Raw genomic sequence first — 18,108 nt, forward strand, 5'->3', positions numbered from 1 at the left:
TGGTTTTCGGGGCCCCGTACGTGGCTAGGCTCCCAAAAAGTCCCACATATGTGGTATCCCCGTACTCAGGAGAAGCAGCAGAATTTATTTTGGGGTGTCATTTCACATATGCCCATAGCATGCGTGAGCAATATATCATTTAGTGACAACTTTGTGAAAAAAAAAAAAAAAAAAAATTAAAGTTTGTAATTTTCCCGCAACTTGTGGCAAAATATAAAATATTCCATGGACTCAAAATGCCTCTCAGCAAATAGCTTGGGGTGTCTACTTTCTAAAATGGGGTCATTTGTGGGGGTTTTGTGCCATCTTGGCATTTTATGGCCTTCAAAACTGTAATAGGTAGTGAGGAGTGAAGTCAAATATTTACGCCCTTAGAAAACCTGAAGGCGGTTCTTGGCTTTCGGGGCCCTGTACGCGGCTAGGCTCCCAAAAAATCCCACACGTGTGGTATCCCCGTACTCAGGAGAAGCAGCAGAATTTATTTTGGGGTGTCATTTCACATATGCCCATAGCATGTGTGAGCAATATATCATTTAGTGACAACTTTGTGTAAAAAAAAAAAAAAAAAATTATTTTTTTGTCATTATTCAATCGCTTGAGACAAAAAAATAAAATATTCGATGGGCTCAACATGCCACTTATCAATTTCCTTAGGGGGTCTACTTTCCAAAATGGGGTCATTTGGGGGGGTTTTGTACTGCCCTGCCATTTTAGCACCTCAAGAAATGAGATAGGCAGTCGTAAACTAAAAGCTGCGTAAATTCCAGAAAACGTACCTTAGTTTGTAGATGTGACAACTTTTGCGCAAACCAATAAATATACAATTATTGACTTTTTTTTTACCAAAGACATGTGGCTGAATACATTTTGGCCTAAATGTATGACTAAAATTGAATTTATTGGATTTTTCTAATAACAAAAAGTAGAAAATATCATTTTTTTTCAAAATTTGCGGTCTTTTTCCATTTATATCGCAAAAAATAAAAATCTCAGAGGCAATCAAATACCATCAAAAGAAAGCTCCATTTGTGGGAAGAAAAGGACGCAAATTTTGTTTGGGTACAACATTGCATGGCCGCGCAATTACCAGTTAAAGCAGCGCAGTGCCAAATTGTAAAAAGACCTCTGGTCATTTACCAGCAAAATGGTCCGGTCTGAAAGTGGTTAAAGTGTCATAGTATATAAATTTTCTGTCCTTGTGCGATTATAAAGTTGCTAAATTGTAGCATGCGTTTGAAAGTCCAACGGCAAAAAAGACAATACAGCTCCAATAAAAGTTCTTCTATAGCAAAGGTGACTGTGTGCTTTAATTTTCAGTGGATTCCTGGATTGCAACCGGTGCGATTTTTCGTGTAAAAAGACAATAATCCGCACTCACCAGCTCCCTCTCCCCTTAAGGGGTTAATGCGCCTCCACAGTGTAAGCCCCTGTGTCGCTGTGCAGAGCTGGTCCAGTTAATATCCAGTGGTAATCCAAAGATTTCCTCATTAAAAGCAAGATGAGGCAAACATAGTGTAATCCAGTTTTTAAAAACACTTTATTAAGTAAAATAGAAAGCTACTCACACATTAGAGGTTAAAAATATGTTAAAATGGATGTGGGTTACAACGTGTTTTGAATTCACCGCCGCCGCTATGCGAGAGTGTATTCACCTTAGGCCACTCCCTACGCGTTTCGTCATCGGACGTCGCCTGGAGCGGCCATCTTGGTGCTCCACTCTCTTTATATAGGGTGTACTGTCATTACATTTTACCTACTGGAATATGAGAATTTATAAAGCCCAATAGGTGAATGCCTCTGTGGCGCTTGCACGAACCACCAACTGCACTGCCCGTACTTAGGGAAGGAGGAGGAAAAAAACAAAAGTCACAGACACCTGATGTGTCATAAATACAAGGGGCGGTTCAGTGTTTGTTGTGCAGCGATGGTGAATACAAAATAAAATTCTGCACTTAATAAAGTTAAAACAAAACAAAACAATTAGATTTGGGTCACACTAAGGATTTAAAAATTTTTTGAGCATAATAGTGAAGTGTGCAAAATAAAAATGCCAATAAAAATGAGAATGAGAAATGGAAATGAAATAAAATGTAACTGCAAGACCCCCCCAATTTGTATCCACATTACAATTGGGGAATAATAATAATAATAATAATAATAATAATAATAATAAAAAAATGAGGAAATCTTTGGATTACTACTGGATATTAACTGGACCAGCTCTGCACAGCGACACAGGGGCTTACACTGTGGAGGCGCATTAACCCCTTAAGGGGAGAGGGAGCTGGTGAGTGCGGATTATTGTCCTTTTACACGAAAAATCGCACCGGTTGCAATCCAGGAATCCACTGAAAATTAAAGCACACAGTCACCTTTGCTATAGAAGAACTTTTATTGGAGCTGTATTGTCTTTTTTGCCGTTGGACTTTCATATCAACTAAAAAACGCATGCTACAATTTAGCGACTTTATAATCGCACAAGGACAGAAAATATATATACTATGGCACTTTAAGTAGCACGCAGCACTTTTTTGCAGTAGTTATTGTCATCATTGTTAATAAGGCACTTTTTTGCATGTTTAGCACCAAAGCATTTTTTGCACTTTTGATAAATCGCAATAAGTGAATTTAACGTTTATATGTGAAGTAGGTCTTTTCACAAATGTTTTTTCTATGCATATGGCTAGGGATTTATATATGTAGAATATCCACCTGATTTTTCTCATACAATATTGGTTTCTTTTCATTTTTGTATATCATTTTATGCGAGACATTTTTTGAGAGATATTGTCACGTAGGCACTTTTCAGTTACACCTTTTATATATTATTTTTTTCACATATTCACACAGATTTTTGAAAAAACAAAATGTAAATTAATAGCAGGTGAGCCTGCAGTAGGTGTAATTAATAGTAGGTGAGCGCTGTTACTACCACCTCTGGCACACAATGATTGCAACACTTCCCTCGAAAATGGGGGAGAATGTAAACACATGCTAATACAAACATAAAAAGGTGGAAAGCCTGCAATAAAAAAAAAAAAAAAAAAAAAAAAAAAAGCAAAGCATTCCTGTAGTCCACCTCCTGAAAAGCCAGTGCTCTGTAAATCAACACACTCACCCCATGTGAGTAGGATTTGTGGGTAGAGTGGTATGCTCTTTTCAACCTAGGAGTACTGGAGCAGATTACTTTTTTTTTGGTGAGAGGAGTCTCTTGGAGAACTACTAAAGGCAGGAGGTAATCATTGTATTTTTCAAGTGGTTATGTACTCCACAAGCATTCCATGTCACTACTAGTGTAGCTGTCATAGCGGGTGTAACAGATGGTAATAAGAGCGATGTCTAGTGGTCATACACAGAGAGACATGTCCTCCAGGGGCTCAGCAGGCAGACTGGAAAGCTATACGTAAGCCTCGTAAAGAGACTGCATTGCAAAAGCGAGCGTCATCTGATACACTAGGACAGGTCAAAAGGTAGTAGCTGGTGATGCACACTAGAAGAAGCCTCTGGTCAGGCAAAAAGCAGTTTGGCGCAACTGCGCATAAAGAACTTCAATTAATGTCCAGTACACATGTGGCAGTGATATGTTCTCTAATTTTCTGGAGATCTTGGCGCAACAGTGACACCTCCTCCCTTGGACACCTCTTCCCTTAGACTTCCATAGTGCTCCTTGAGGCTGTCGACTGAGGCCATGCACTTGTGTACAGCAAGCAAAGGATAACTGGGATGGGCTGACCTTTTTCGTGCACAAAATCTTGTTAGCAGTGCACAACTGGAAATTAAGAGCAGAGTGCATTTCTGTCATATCAGCAGGCATTTTTCTGCACTTGCCGGGTCTTTAACTACTCCCCCCCCCTTCCTCTTTAGGGTACATACAGTGGTGTGAAAAAGTGTTTGCCCCCTTCCTCATTTCCTGTTCCTTTGCATGTTTGTCACACTTAAGTGTTTCGGAACATCAAACCAATTTAAACAATAGTCAAGGACAACACAAGTAAACACAAAATGCAATTTGTAAATGAAGGTGTTTATTATTAAAGGTGAAAAAAAATCCAAACCATCATGGCCCTGTGTGAAAAAGTGATTGCCCCCTAAACCTAATAACTGGTTGGGCCACCCTTAGCAGCAACAACTGCAACCAAGCGTTTGCGATAACGTGCAATGAGGCTTTTACAGCGTCCTGGAGGAATTTTGGCCCACTCATCTTTGCAGAATTGTCCTAATTCAGTTACATTAGAGGGTTTTCGAGCATGAACGGCCTTTTTAAGGTCATACCACAACATCTCAATAGGATTCAGGTCAGGACTTTGGCTAGGCCACTCCAAAGTCTTCATTTTGTTTTTCTTCAGCCATTCGGTGGTGGACTTGCTGGTGTGTTTAGGATCATTGTCCTGCTGCAGAACCCAAGTTCGTTTCAGCTTGAGTACACAAACAGATGGTCGGACATTCTCCTTCAGGATCTCTTGGTAGACAGCAGAATTCATAGTTCCTTTTATCACGGCAAGTCTTCCAGGTCCTGAAGCAGCAAAACAGCCCCAGACCATCACACTACCACCACCATATTTTACTGTTGGTATAATGTTCTTTTTATGAAATGCAGTGTTCCTTCTACGTCAGATATACTTGGACACACACCTTCCAAAGAGTTCCACTTTTGTCTCATCGGTCCACAGAATGTTGTCCCAAAAGTCTTGGGGATCATCAAGATGTGTTGTGGAGAAATTGAGACAAGCTTTGATGTTATTTTTGCTCAGCAGTGGTTTTCTCCTTGGAACTCTGCCATGCAGGCCATTTTTGCCCAGTCTTTTCCTGATGGTGGAGGCATGAACGCTGACCTTAACTGAGGCAAGTGAGGCCTGCAGTTCCTTGGACGTTGTTGTGGGGTCTTTTGTGACCTCTTGGATGAGTCGTCGCTGCGCTCTTGGGGTAATTTTGGGCGACCGGCCACTCCTGGGAAGGTTCACCACTGTTCCATGTCTTCGCCATTTGTGGATAATGGCTCTCACTGTGGTTCGCTGGATTCCCAAAGCTTTGGAAATGGCTTTATAACCCTTTCCAGACTGATAGATCTCAATTACTTTCTTTCTCAATTGTTCCTGAATTTCTTTGGGTCTCGGCATGATGTGTAGCTTTTAAGGATCTTCTGGTGGACCTTACTGTGTCAAGCAGCTCCTATTTAAGTGATGCCTTGATTGTGAACAGGTGTGGCAATAATCAGGCCTGGGTGTGGCTAGAGAAATTGAACTCAGGTGTGGACAACCACAGTTATAGTATGTTTTAACAAGGGGGGCAATCACTTTTTCACACAGGGCCATGATGGTTTGGATTTTTTTTCACCTTTAATAATAAACACCTTCATTTACAAATTGCATTTTGTGTTTACTTGTGTTGTCCTTGACTATTGTTTAAATTGGTTTGATGTTCCGAAACACTTAAGTGTGACAAACATGCAAAGGAACAGGAAATGAGGAAGGGGGGAAACACTTTTTCACACCACTGTATATTCTGCCTCAGAAGCAAGTGCAGCTGCAGCCATGATCCTGGTATTGTTTTTTTTTTCCAACTGGTGTAAAAGTAATCTCAGCAGCTTTACAGCTGCTGGATCACCTTTATAGTGCTTGAAAGGGCAACCCCCCCTTCCACCCCTGCCGTAGTTCTCAGTCTCTCCCATTCCACTGCGGAGTCATAACTGCTGAAAGTGGTCTGGTCAGCTGTACACAGAGGAGATGGAAGAACATCCATTCACCGATCTCCCCTGTGACGAATGAAGCTGGAAGTGAAAAAATCCTCAATGTTGCGTTTCCCCCAACAAGTACAGCCAGGGAAGAAGCAGCCAAACAGATCTCTGTGGGATTGGCCATCTTGGAGGGCAGAGGAGGGATTAGCGGTCTAATAGACCCCTAATATCTTTCCTAAAGGGTGTCTGTCGCTGCCTAAAGCTATTACAAGGGGCTTGTTTGCCCCTTGTGATAGTAATAAAGTTAAAAAAAAGTTTTAAAAGTGTTAAAAAATATATATAAAATTAAAATACACGTGCACATACTGTAGGTACAGCACGCATATCTAGACAGCAACTGCACCACACATATGAAGTATCGCTGTGAACGTTGGAGTGAGAGCAATAATTCTAGCGTCATAGCTCATGTTTAACTTTTAAATGATAAAGGCTTTTAAACTATTTTAGGTACGGCAGGGTGCAGTTGACAAGTTTGATACCTACTGATGCAATATCATATTTTATATTCTTCAAAAAATTGGGTAATATATTGTGTGTAAACTAAAACTCATTTATTATATATTTTCCTGATAATTTGCGTTTGATAAATGGCTACGCAAATATTATGTGACAAACATAAATTTCAACAGCCACCATTTTATTCTACAGGGCCTCCGATTTTAGAAAACATATCATATTTGGGGGTTGTAAGGAATTTTGTAGCAAAAAAAAAAAATACAGATTTTAACAGGTATGTGAAAAACGGCACAATTGCCCCAGATGGCAAAGGGTTAAAAGGGATAAAACATAGGTAAACTTGCATGTATTACAAAGATGTTCTACATATGTTTTTTTTCCCCCCCCTGACATACACTTTAAGCTTAAAACTTGTATTGCTTCTCCGGGAGACCAAAAGTGACCAGGAAAATTGAGGCTCAACTAGAAAACCTCTTTAATATGACATACACATGCATACATACATACATACATACATACATACATACATAGTGAAATATCTGCTAGAAATATCAGTAAAGGTGCATTTGTGTAATGAAGATAGTGTGAATGTTGAGAAAAATGGTTAATACACTATGTCTTAATATATATCAATCTCACCTTACAATTCCAAAGTGTTCCAGGATCTCCTCCCAGAGGTAATCTGGAAAGAACAGATCATTATTAAGAGCTCTTGTAAAGATATTTGACCATACAGACTTTGAGTAAAAAGCACTTTTTCAATGTCCGTAAAGATTTTCATCATAGCAATGTTATACTCCATTAGGGTATTTAAAAAGAAAAAAGAAAAAAAAACAACAACAACCACAAAAAGCTCAGATGCATAAAAAACACATCCCTTGGTATGGATTGTGGCTTTCACAATATTTGCAAATGCATGTAAATGAAACCTTTTATTAAAATGTGAAATCCCAATAAAAGGTTAGTGCAAAAGTTATAGTGCCTACAAACTATGGGATAGATTTATGGATTTTTTTTTTTACCAGTAATGGCGGTGCAGACAGTCAGGGCACTAACTGACACATTTTTAGGGAACAGTGACACTAATACAGGGATCAGTGCTAAAAAATATGCACGGTCACTATACTAATGACCCTGGCTGGGAAGGGGTTAAAGTGGTTGCATAGCCACGATTGTGAGTTTTACCTATAGGTAAGCCTAGAATAAGATATAGGTAGTGGAAATATCTCCTAAACGTGGGCCGTTTATGAGATATTTATTTTGTAGTGCGCCAATGTCATCGGCACATGCGCTGTGAAGCAACAGACCTCCGTGTCTGACTGGCCACGGCCCCGGAAAGGAAAAGGGGCGAAGATGGATGCTTCCTGAAGCGGGACAGCGAGGGCTTCGTTTGCAGGTAAGTGCCACATAATGGGCTAGTATGCAATGCATACTAGCCCATTATGCTTTTACTTTGCAGGGTTTGCTGTAAACAAAAAGAGGAAGTAAAACCATCAGGGTTTACTTCTTCTTTAACATCAATGGACGATCAAAAGGTTAAATGTGTTCCTAGTTGGTGTTTTACAAAACGGTGGGAGGTGCTTGTACCAGGGGATGGTATAGTTCTGTGTCCTTGCTTTGCAGAAACAAAGAATCCTTGCCTTACCTGCTGACAGAACGGCAATCTGCCGTTCTGTCTATGTAACGAACAATCTGCGTGTGCTGGCAGACGTCAAGTACCTGCCCGCCCCCAACCCAGAAGTGTAGGAGAGCTGCCAAGCCACTGTATATATACAGTATACGGTCAGCAAGTGGTTGAAGGCAAATAGACTCTGCACTTCGCAAGTGCAGTTGTACTAATTTTTCCAAGAACTTAGTGAATATGGTGAAACTCTGCTGAATTCCATCATCCAATCATGTGCAAGCAAAAATGCTGTGTTTTTTTTGTTTTTGTTTTTCCTTGCACCCGATTGGGTATTCCTTACAAAGTGAAGCTTCACCATATTCATTTGGGGAAAATGAGAGCACTGCACTTTCTAAGAGCACATTTTGCCTTTAGTAAATCAACCCCAGTGTGTGAGACTTCAGGCAATCTCTGACCCTTATGCCGCGTACACATGAACTGACTTTTTGACAGACTTGGTCCGGCGGACTGGAATCTGTCGGACAATTCGATCGTGTTTGGGCTCCAGCTGACTTTTTCTTCCCAAAAGTCTGGACGGACCTAGAAATAAAATTTGCTTCAAATCTTTCCGATGGACTTGAGTCTGGTCGAAAAATCCGGTTGTCTGTGTACTAGTCCGACGGACTAAAACCGACACTAGGGCAGCTATTGGCTACTGGCTATGAACTTCCTTATTCTACGTCATCACGTTCGAATCCGTCTGACTTTTGGAGTGATCATGTGTGGCCAAGTCCATTCGTTTGAAAGTTCGGCGGACCTCAGCTGCAAAGTCTGTCGGATTGTCCACCGGACCAAGTCCGTCGAGAAGTCCGGTCGCATGTACACGGCATTACACACATTTACACCTGCAGTTTTGTTGCGATTCTGCCTGCGATTACAAATCACACTGTAGCAGTGGCATTTAGCCATTAAAAATGTTTGGGTTTGAGGCGCTATCCCTCAAATGTTCTACAGATTTGCATCGCAACAATTGTGACAAAATCGCATTGTGAGAAGCTTGTTGCCCAAAAGAAGCTCCTGCTCCATTTTGGGTAACAACCTTCAGACCATGCAGTTTTCTGCAATTGATCACGCAACAATCACAGCAAAGCGACACCATGTTTGAGGTGCCATTAAAAATGAATAGCACTTAAACATGCATGGTGCGTTTTTTCACTATTGCAGTACAATTAGGAATCATGGGCAGAATTGTGATTCTGCTTGCGATCCCAAATCGGCAAATGTGACCAGGGCCTTAAGCTGGTGTATCAAGCTCAGAAAAGTAAACAAATCTGGAAGTCTGGAAACAGGAGACAAATATTTTATTATTGGGTAACCATGCGCAAATATAATAGCTTAAGATCGAATGTTCAAATTCTTGTCTGTCTCCAATCACAAGTGGTTCTTATACATATTCACAATACAACCCCCACTTTTCCCTCTTTCCAAGTCTGTTACCTTTGGGAGGCACATAGTTGAATGCAATTTGGAAAGAGGACTGTATAAGGAGAAGAAAGAAGCTGGTATAGTATATTGCCTTTAAAAATCGTCCGGTGTGCCCTAAAGAACAAACAAAATAATCATATACAATATTATCACACCGAACATTCAACATTAATGACTGCTGTTGGCCATACATTTCACAGTTTTGAAGTTTTTAAATTTTTCCCACATTTAAGTGACCTTGCGCAACGCCCTAATGGACAATGAGGCTGTTAATCGCCATTTACAACAATCGGGAGTGAATCTGGATTCGTTTTTTATGGAGAAAGCTAAAAATTTCACACCCAATCTCCCAGGTAAAGCCTGCTACACACAATGAGAATATCAGACGAATGATCGTCTTTTTTTTGCATGCTAGTCTCCATATCGAAAATGAAGAGATCACTAAAGCTACGAAAATTTGCGCACAACAGAGTAAAAATGCGGTTGTGATGTAATGTATTTATATTGTATTTTCGAACGAAAAACTGTAATGATTAAACAAAAAATGTCCTGTTTGTGCCTTCGGATAATTTTGGACGAAAGCAACAATCAGATTATCATGAAATCGATTTCGAGGTGCCTGATTGAAGTGAGAATTACATTTTTAAGCAGATTAACCCCCCTGGCAATATTCCCGAGTCTGGCTTGGGGTGGAATTTTTATACAAAAAGCGGTAACCACGAGCCAGACTCTGGACCCCATCGCTGAATCCAGGAGGAGGTTTACTTACCTTCTCCCTTGGATCCAGCGATGTCCCCCCGCTGTATGAGCGGCTCGTCCTCCGCTCAATTCATCACGGAGCCGATCTCCGTTCCCTGCAAGTGTTGCGACACACGGAGACGGAGATCGGCACCAAATTAAAAAAGTAAAACACACACATTACATACAGTATAATGTAATCTTACAGATTACATTGCTGTATGTAATAATTTCACATCCCCTTTGTCCCTAGTGGTCTGCCCAGTGTCCTGCATGCAGTTTTATATTATAAAAACTTGTTTATGCCTGAAAACTGGAGATTGTTCATAGCAACCAAAACTGTCACTTTACATCAAAAATTATTTTAGACCAGCTAGAAAACAGCGATAATAAATTGTAATCACTCGCAGAATTGAGCGATAGCGATTTGTGGGGAGATCCATCATCAAATATTGAAAAGTAATGACAGTGACAATTCTGCAACTGAGCAAATTTCAGTGTTTTTGATTTGATTACATTATTGAATAATTTTTATTATTGTTATATTATTATTATTATTTGGTATAATTATTTATAGTTATTTATTATATTATAATTTATGATTTCATTTTTCAAACTTTATCATACCCGGGATGTCTGCTAGACTCTGGTTTGGACAAATTTAAGTGAGTTATTCCTAAGCCCTAGTACACACGGTCGGACATTCCGACAACCAAATCCGTCGGATTTTGTCCGAAACTGTTGCATACACACAGTCGGACAAAGTTGTCAGAAAATCCGATCGTACTTAACATGATGACGTTATTTCGTTAGGACGGCACTACGTTCAGGCTAGTAGCCAATAGCTTTGGTCTAGGAATTTGATCTGAGCATGCGTGGCACTTTGTCTGATCAGAATTCTCTACACATGATTGGACAAAGTCCGATCGGATCATGTTGTCTGAAAATTTTATAGCCCAGCTGGAAAACTTGGTCCGTCCGATACTCTGACGGAAACAGTCCGAAGGAGCCCACACACTGTTATCCGACAACACGGTCCTATCGGACATTGTCCATCGGAATGTCCGACCATGTGTACAAGGGCTAAGAATTACAGGACTACAATATAAAATGCCAAATTTTCATGCAAAATAATTGTACCGCTTTTAGCACCTAAAATCCAAAATAATCGTACCGCCAGGGAGGTTAAAAGGTTCTCCTCAAAGTATATGCATAGATAAAATGTTTTTTTTTCCACTATTTTATAGAGTCAGGAAAAGCTAAAAACAATGTCAGATAAGCAAACTAAATTGGCATGCATTAAATTGGCAACTGAATATTGGCATGCATTAAAAAGGGGATCAACTCCAGAGATTAAACAATAATTCTCCCGCTCTACAAGACTCTGGACTGGCCGCACCTAGAGCATGCTGTCCAGTTCTGGGCGCCAGTCCTCAGGAAGGATGTAATGGAAATGGAGCAAGTACAAAGAAGGGCAACTAAGCTAATAAAGGGTCTGGAGGATATTAGTTATGCTGAAAGGCTGAGCACTGAACTTATTCTCTCTGGATGCTTGAGAGGGGATATGATTTAAATTTACAAATACCGTACTGGTGACCCCACAATAGGGATAAAACTTTTTCACAGAAGGGGAGTTTAACAAGACTCGTGGCCACTCATTAAAATTAGAAGAAAAGAGGTTTAACCTTAAACTATGTAGAGGGTTCTTTACTGTAAGAGCGGCAAGATGTGGCATTCCCTTCCACAGGCGGTGGCCTCAGCGGGGAGCATCGATAGTTTCAAAAAACTATTAGATAAGCACCTGAACGACCGCAACATACAGGAATACACAATGTAATACTGACATATAATCACACACATAGGTTGGACTTGATGGACTTGTGTCTTTTTTCAACCTCACCTACTATGTAGCGATGTCAGCTTATTTTTTGCTGTCTGTTTCCCGTTGGAGAGATTTACCTTCTCTCCCTGTCCTAATGACGCAATGGAATGTAAGCAACAACAAACGGGATGAAAATTCCTGTCTTATGGCCCGTACGCACAATCAGAAAATAGTACAAAAATTTACACTTTTGAAGCGATCGTAGGATAATGTAATCATTAGCACACAGCTTTTTAGAGCTGATCAGGACAATTCATGCAAAGTTATCAGATGGGACAAGCACGAAAAATGTTCTCGGATGATACTAGATTGTACGATTTTCATGTAATCAGTACAGTTTTTGTCAGAAAATACAATACATTACATCACTTTAAAATTTTTATAGTGCATATTCACAACTTTAGTAACTCCTCATTTTCGATATGAGACTAGCATGCAAAAAAATATATGAGATATGAGACTAGCATGCAAAAAAACAAAACAAAAAACAAACAAACTGACCATCGTTCTTACGATAATCTCATCGATAATCTCATCGTGGGTACCAGACATTAGACAGTTGTCATCAGAGCAGCTGTCTCCACTGAATGATTAACCCTCACCTTTTGTTCTGGTAACAACTGTAAAACTTTGGATTACCCATTACTTTCTGTCTAGGTGACAATGGTTACAAAGGCAAATACAGGAGGATAAAAATTGTCTAGCTAGAATTCCAGACAGCCATAAGCAATTGACAGGAATTATAACTTCCCTACTCCATACAAAAACCTGAAAAAAAAGGTTTTTGCTATACAAAACTCTTAAAACAAGAACTCTGTACTAACTAGATAAAGTGCATATTATTTTGTATAAAAGCTTATTTTGTATAACTTCAACTTTTTTCCAAGCTTCCCGCCACCCTGGACACTCCCCTAAAAAACAAAAGTTAAATACTTTAAATAATTTATTCAGACTGCAGGTTTACTGAAAGCTGAAAATGCTGATTACATTCACCTTGATATAATACAATAACTGAAGTATGGCCCAGTTAGCGGTAACAATTTTTAAAAGTTCCACGACCCATTAGTGTCAGTTAAATTCTGCAACAGCTTTAATGTGTTTTATTGAAAAATAGACAATAAACCACTTTCAAATTATACAGAAGCTGATTTTGACATTATCCACCAGTAGAGATCCATTCCACCTTTTCTGACATTAATTTTTAATTCTATTTAAATTCTTCAAAAATTTAAAACAAAATAATATGCATGCAGCCATTACAGTATGTGACATGAAATACAGTACTGTATGGAGACTGAATAGCTGCAATACAGGGAGGTGGAAAAAAAACCTCAAAGGCACTTTTGGTGTAATGGAGTAATTTAGACAATACATTAGGATACAATGAAGCAATACAGAGGATGTCAGAACTTGCAATAAACTATGTAATAATGGAATGATATAGAAGGACTGAGAGAAAGTGGAAGAGCATACAAACTATTGGGCCCCATTCACACCTCAGTGATCTGACGCACGCTTTTTTAAGAAGAGAACATTCAAAACCAGATATCCATGGTATTCTACGAGGGCCATTCACATATAAGCAATGTGCTGTTACTTGTCATGCCAAAGTAGTACATGAGCTTCTGTGCAGAAGGAAAGCATGTTTTTGGCCCTATACATTTTATTAAGGGCATCTGAAAATGCCTGAAAACATTAGAAATACATGTTTTTCGAGCACTTTTCTGCCTTGCAACAAACTCCTTCTCCTTTAATAGCCCCAAACAAAAAAACATGCATGCCTGAAAATGCATAAAAAATAAATAAAAAAAATAAATAAAAAGATTAAAATTGCTAAAAACTAACAAAAGTAGCCAACTTTCAGGTGTGAACCAAGCTTTAAGCCATAATGGAATGACGCAAAGTGGAAATAACTCACAATCTATAAGGGTATAATGTGACAATACAGGTGGACAAGCTTATATAGTTACAGTTAAGTACAAAAGGTAAAACACAAAAATACAAGAGTTTACAGTCTATTGGACTATAAAAGAATAATGAAAGGTGGAAAAGTCTATTATCCATTATACCATAAAGAAGAAAAACAAAAAAACAGTAGAGAAATATTTACCAGTCTGCAAGTTAGCACTACATAAGACAGAGAAGCGTGTAATTTACTAGGATATAAAAAAAAAAAAACATATAGTAGGTGGAGAGCCTTATACTCTATTACTGTATGAGAAAACAGCAATACAAGCAGTGTAATAGCCTGTTGTCCTATAAACTAGGAAATGAGAAGGTGGAAGAGCTTGAAATCTATCAGGTAAGAAGGGAGTGCCAGAAGAAAAATGAGGCTTTCATCCATTCATATAAAAACACAAAAAAACAAACCAAAAACATCTGATGACAGCTGTACTGGATAATATTAACACAATATTTAAATAAAGGTAAGCTACTGAAGAACAAGCATTAATCCAATTCTACTAGTAAAGTTTACAGACACCTGCCTTTCATCGTGGTGTACGATGGCTTTGACAAAAGAGGGACGAGCATCAGGTAGATAAAATAGATGACCGAAAATCCATTGAAACGGATACATATTGCTGCAAGACATGAACAGGGTTAATCTGTGGCTACTGAAATTATTCCTGGCAATAACAAAGTGTTCCAGGTTTTTGGTTACAGCTGCAATGTATATGCACGGGGGAAACTGCTGAAAGGCATGGAAAGTTTATACATCTCAATATAGCTACTGATACAATTCACGTGGGTACTGTCTGATATACTAAAGAATATGACAGTAGTGAAAAAAAAGAGAGACGTTAGTTGGAAGATTGCACTTTGGAAAAAAAAAAAAAAAACAGCCCAAAATTCATCCAATAACTGCGGGTGCTGATGGGATCACAGTGCAGATTCAGCAGCTTTGGTGCATGTGGTCATCCCACTCTCTGCACATCCTCCCAGCACCAAAAGCAGTAAGAGAGACCCAGTTAGCTATTTTTGGCTCAAAGCACTGTAGAAAGCCAATTTCCAACCCTCAGACATTTAGCTATGCTGTTTAAACAGACAAGAGCTGCACCCCGAGTTTCTAGTGCCCAGCAGGAAAAGGGGAGTCTAATGTAGTGTCCTGCTTTGCTTACAGCGTCCACAACTTAGGAAAGGCAAGTGAAGCAACCCTGACCAATTACACTTCTTCCAAAAACAAAAAAATTTCCACTGAAGGTGTAAACTATCTATATTCTAAGTAAGTTATGCTACGATTGGGGTTATGGTACCCACACATATTAGAAGATATTCTCTCTCTTTCATCTGTGAGTTCATGAAGGCTATTATTAATAGAAACACTTCAGGCTGTAGTGGACGCCAAGGAAGGGAGAAGAGTCTTTATGCCAGGGTAGAATTCCCCAGTGATTACTATTGCTTCCATTATGAGAAGGATTGTGCCATGGCTGTCTGTGTTGGCATGCTTGTCTAATAGAAGCATGACTGTTTATAATCAAATTGAATGCGTTTACATCTGGCCGCCAGTCTATGAACGATTTTGTTAATTCTTTTAAAAAATTAAATGCAGATATTACAACAAGAAAGACAAAAAAGAAAAATTATGAGAAAAACCTAGGAGCTTGGGTAATCAATACATACCCGTAGTGTTAATATCATCTGCCAAGGGTTTATATTTTCTCCCTATGTTTCTATGCAGTTGATTTACTAAAACTGGAGAGTGCAAAATCTGGTGCAACCCTGTATAGAAACCAATCAGCTTCCAGGGTTATTTTGTCAAAGCCTAATGGAACAAGCTGGAGTTGGAAGCAGATTAGCTACTCTTCAGTTTTAGTAAATCAACCCCAGTGGCTTTTGTTCTGGTTCTCTTCTTCTTCTAGCGGAAGGTTATTTGGTTTCCGAGTTAACTCGCCCTAGAATTTAGGACTGTGGCAGGTATGATGGACAATAATCTCCACAGTGGAAGAGACTGGTGCGGGTGGTGGAAAATTCTCTTTGAAGAGCAGCATAATACATTGTAACAATCTAAGTTCAAGATAATAAATTAATGACAGAAGACAGATATTAGAAAAATAGATCAGAGAACAGATATAAAGGCAGATTTTGTTACATACCCGCCAGTAGGCAGACTGGGAGAAAGAATCGAAAGACAAGACCACAGAGCAGCTCATTTGCCATTCTTCGGCCGTTGGGTAGTCGGGTCACATTAGGACACACATCTTGAATACCTAAAAGGGTCACATATTCTAGTCAAGCTTTGTGCCCAGAAGTGACTGGAAAGAGGTTACAGGATTTCCATTAGGCAGGAATTTAAAGAGACTCACCTTGATATCCTTACTGGTCAGATGAGAGCCAGGAGTGAGAGGTCCTCAGAAGAGTGAGGGGAGGTGCCTGCAAGCTGAGGGAAGGAATCTATTGATCTTTATGCCCTCATATCTCTCTCCTCTCTGGACAATTCATACTGCCGCACCTAACCTCCCATCTCTGTTTCAGACACACAGTGTACTCACACAGGCTGGCTTATCACACAATCAAGATGTAATCATCTTTTTTGCTTTATAAAAATTTCACTGAAATATTTCAAATTTCAAATTCTAGACATTCAAATTACGAAGTGAAAGCACTTTAGTTCTATGTGCTCCCTGAAGTGACACCTTTGTAAATAAAAAAAAAAGATCTGATTTAAAACGAACCTGCGCTTTTCTATTCAGGGATAAACAACAGGTTCTCCTCACAAGTAACATATACACTGATTAGCCATAACATAATGACCACTGACAGGTAAAGTGAATTATATTGGTCATCTCATTACAATGGCGTCTGAAAGTGGGTGGGATATATTAGGCAGCAAGTTAAACCCTTTGCGCCTAATGGTAAAACAAATCTGAATGCCTAAGTACAATTTTGACTATGTGTTAACTATGCGTTAGTAAAACCGTACAGATCATCATACTTTTTACATCCAAGTGAATTATACCTTGCTTTTTTTCCAGGACAAAAATTGGGCTTTATTTGCTGTTATATGATAATGGATATCTACTGATTTTTTTTTATTATCAAAAGGAAAACTATCCCAAAATAGTAAAAAAAAATTAAAAAAAAAGATAAAATTTAAATGTAGCTGTATATATCTTGCTACTACCATAACATACCACCAAAGAAGAACCCAAAATCAATTCTGTTCCTGGCGATAGCAGCGATACCATATGGTGTATGTTAGTTGTTATTTGTACTCATAGTACAGCCAAAAAACAATATTGCCCACTTTGCTTCTTTTTTTTTTTAATCCTACCTGAAAACACACTGACATGAATTGACACAGATACTATAAAAGAAAACTGACCCTGCCTAACATTGACCCAAACACTAACCCTGGCACTGACCTAGATTAAACCTTGATCTAGGCATTTTTATTTTTTTTGCATCTCTCTTCTCCATTCACAGAGAAAAAAAAAACAAAAAAACGGGTGTGCTTTATGCCGTGTACACACAATCGGATTATCCGGCTGACCAGAGTCCACCGGACAATCTACCCGTGTGTGTGGGCTCCGGCTGACTTTTTGTTCCCAAAAGTCCAGCGGATTTAGAAAAAAAGTCTTGACTCAAAATTGTCCACCGGACTCTGCAGTCCGGCAGACAATCCGCTCGTCTGTGTGCTAGTCTGCAGGACTTTTGAAATGAATGGACTTTCCCACACACGGAGTAAAGTCCGTTCATTTTGAACGTGGCTCCAGGTAGCCAGGACTAGCGAAGGAAGACACCTCGCTAGCCCCGTCACCTGGTATGGATTTAAAGGGGGACCCCTACACCGAAAAAAACGGCGTGGGGGTCCCCTCAAAGTCCACAGCGGACCCTCATCCGAGCAAGCAGCCGGGTCAGTCAGAAAAGGGGGTGGGGACGAGCGAGCACCCCCTGCTCCTGAGCAATACCAGCCCGTGTGCCCTCAACATGGGGGGGTGCTTTGGGGTGCGCCCCCCCACCCCAAAGCACCTTGTCCCCATGTTGATGAGGACAAGGGCCTCTTCCCGACAACCCTGGCCGTTGGTTGTCGGGGTCTGCGGGTGGGGGGGGCTTATCAGAATCCGGGAGCCCCCTTTAATAAGGGGGCCCCCAGATTCAGGCCCCTCACCCTATGTGAATAAGTATGGAGAAGAAGCAGAAGGTGGCGGCGGCGTCAGCGACAGAAGACCGGCCAACGCTACTAAAAGAACTGGAAGAAGAAAGCGGAGGCCC

At 39.8% G+C, this 18,108-nt stretch overlaps 1 protein-coding gene across 1 annotated transcript in view; it reads right to left on the reverse strand.

Moving 5' to 3' along the window:
* LOC143934811 (piezo-type mechanosensitive ion channel component 2-like) overlaps positions 1-12,538 on the reverse strand; it is a 112,577-nt gene extending 100,039 nt beyond the window's left edge. The window contains exons 1-3 of the mRNA XM_077458433.1: positions 12,535-12,538; positions 9,288-9,389; positions 6,827-6,869 (exon numbers count right to left, since the gene is read on the reverse strand). Of these exons, the coding sequence (XP_077314559.1) occupies positions 6,827-6,869; positions 9,288-9,389; positions 12,535-12,538 (149 nt within the window). The remainder of the gene's footprint in view (positions 1-6,826; positions 6,870-9,287; positions 9,390-12,534) is intronic.
* Positions 12,539-18,108: the final 5,570 nt, after the last annotated feature.

The sequence above is a fragment of the Lithobates pipiens genome, unplaced genomic scaffold, assembly GCF_037356315.1.
Source record: "Lithobates pipiens isolate NorthernLeopardFrog02 unplaced genomic scaffold, aLitPip1_a1.2 Scaffold_28, whole genome shotgun sequence".
NCBI lineage: Eukaryota > Metazoa > Chordata > Amphibia > Anura > Ranidae > Lithobates > Lithobates pipiens.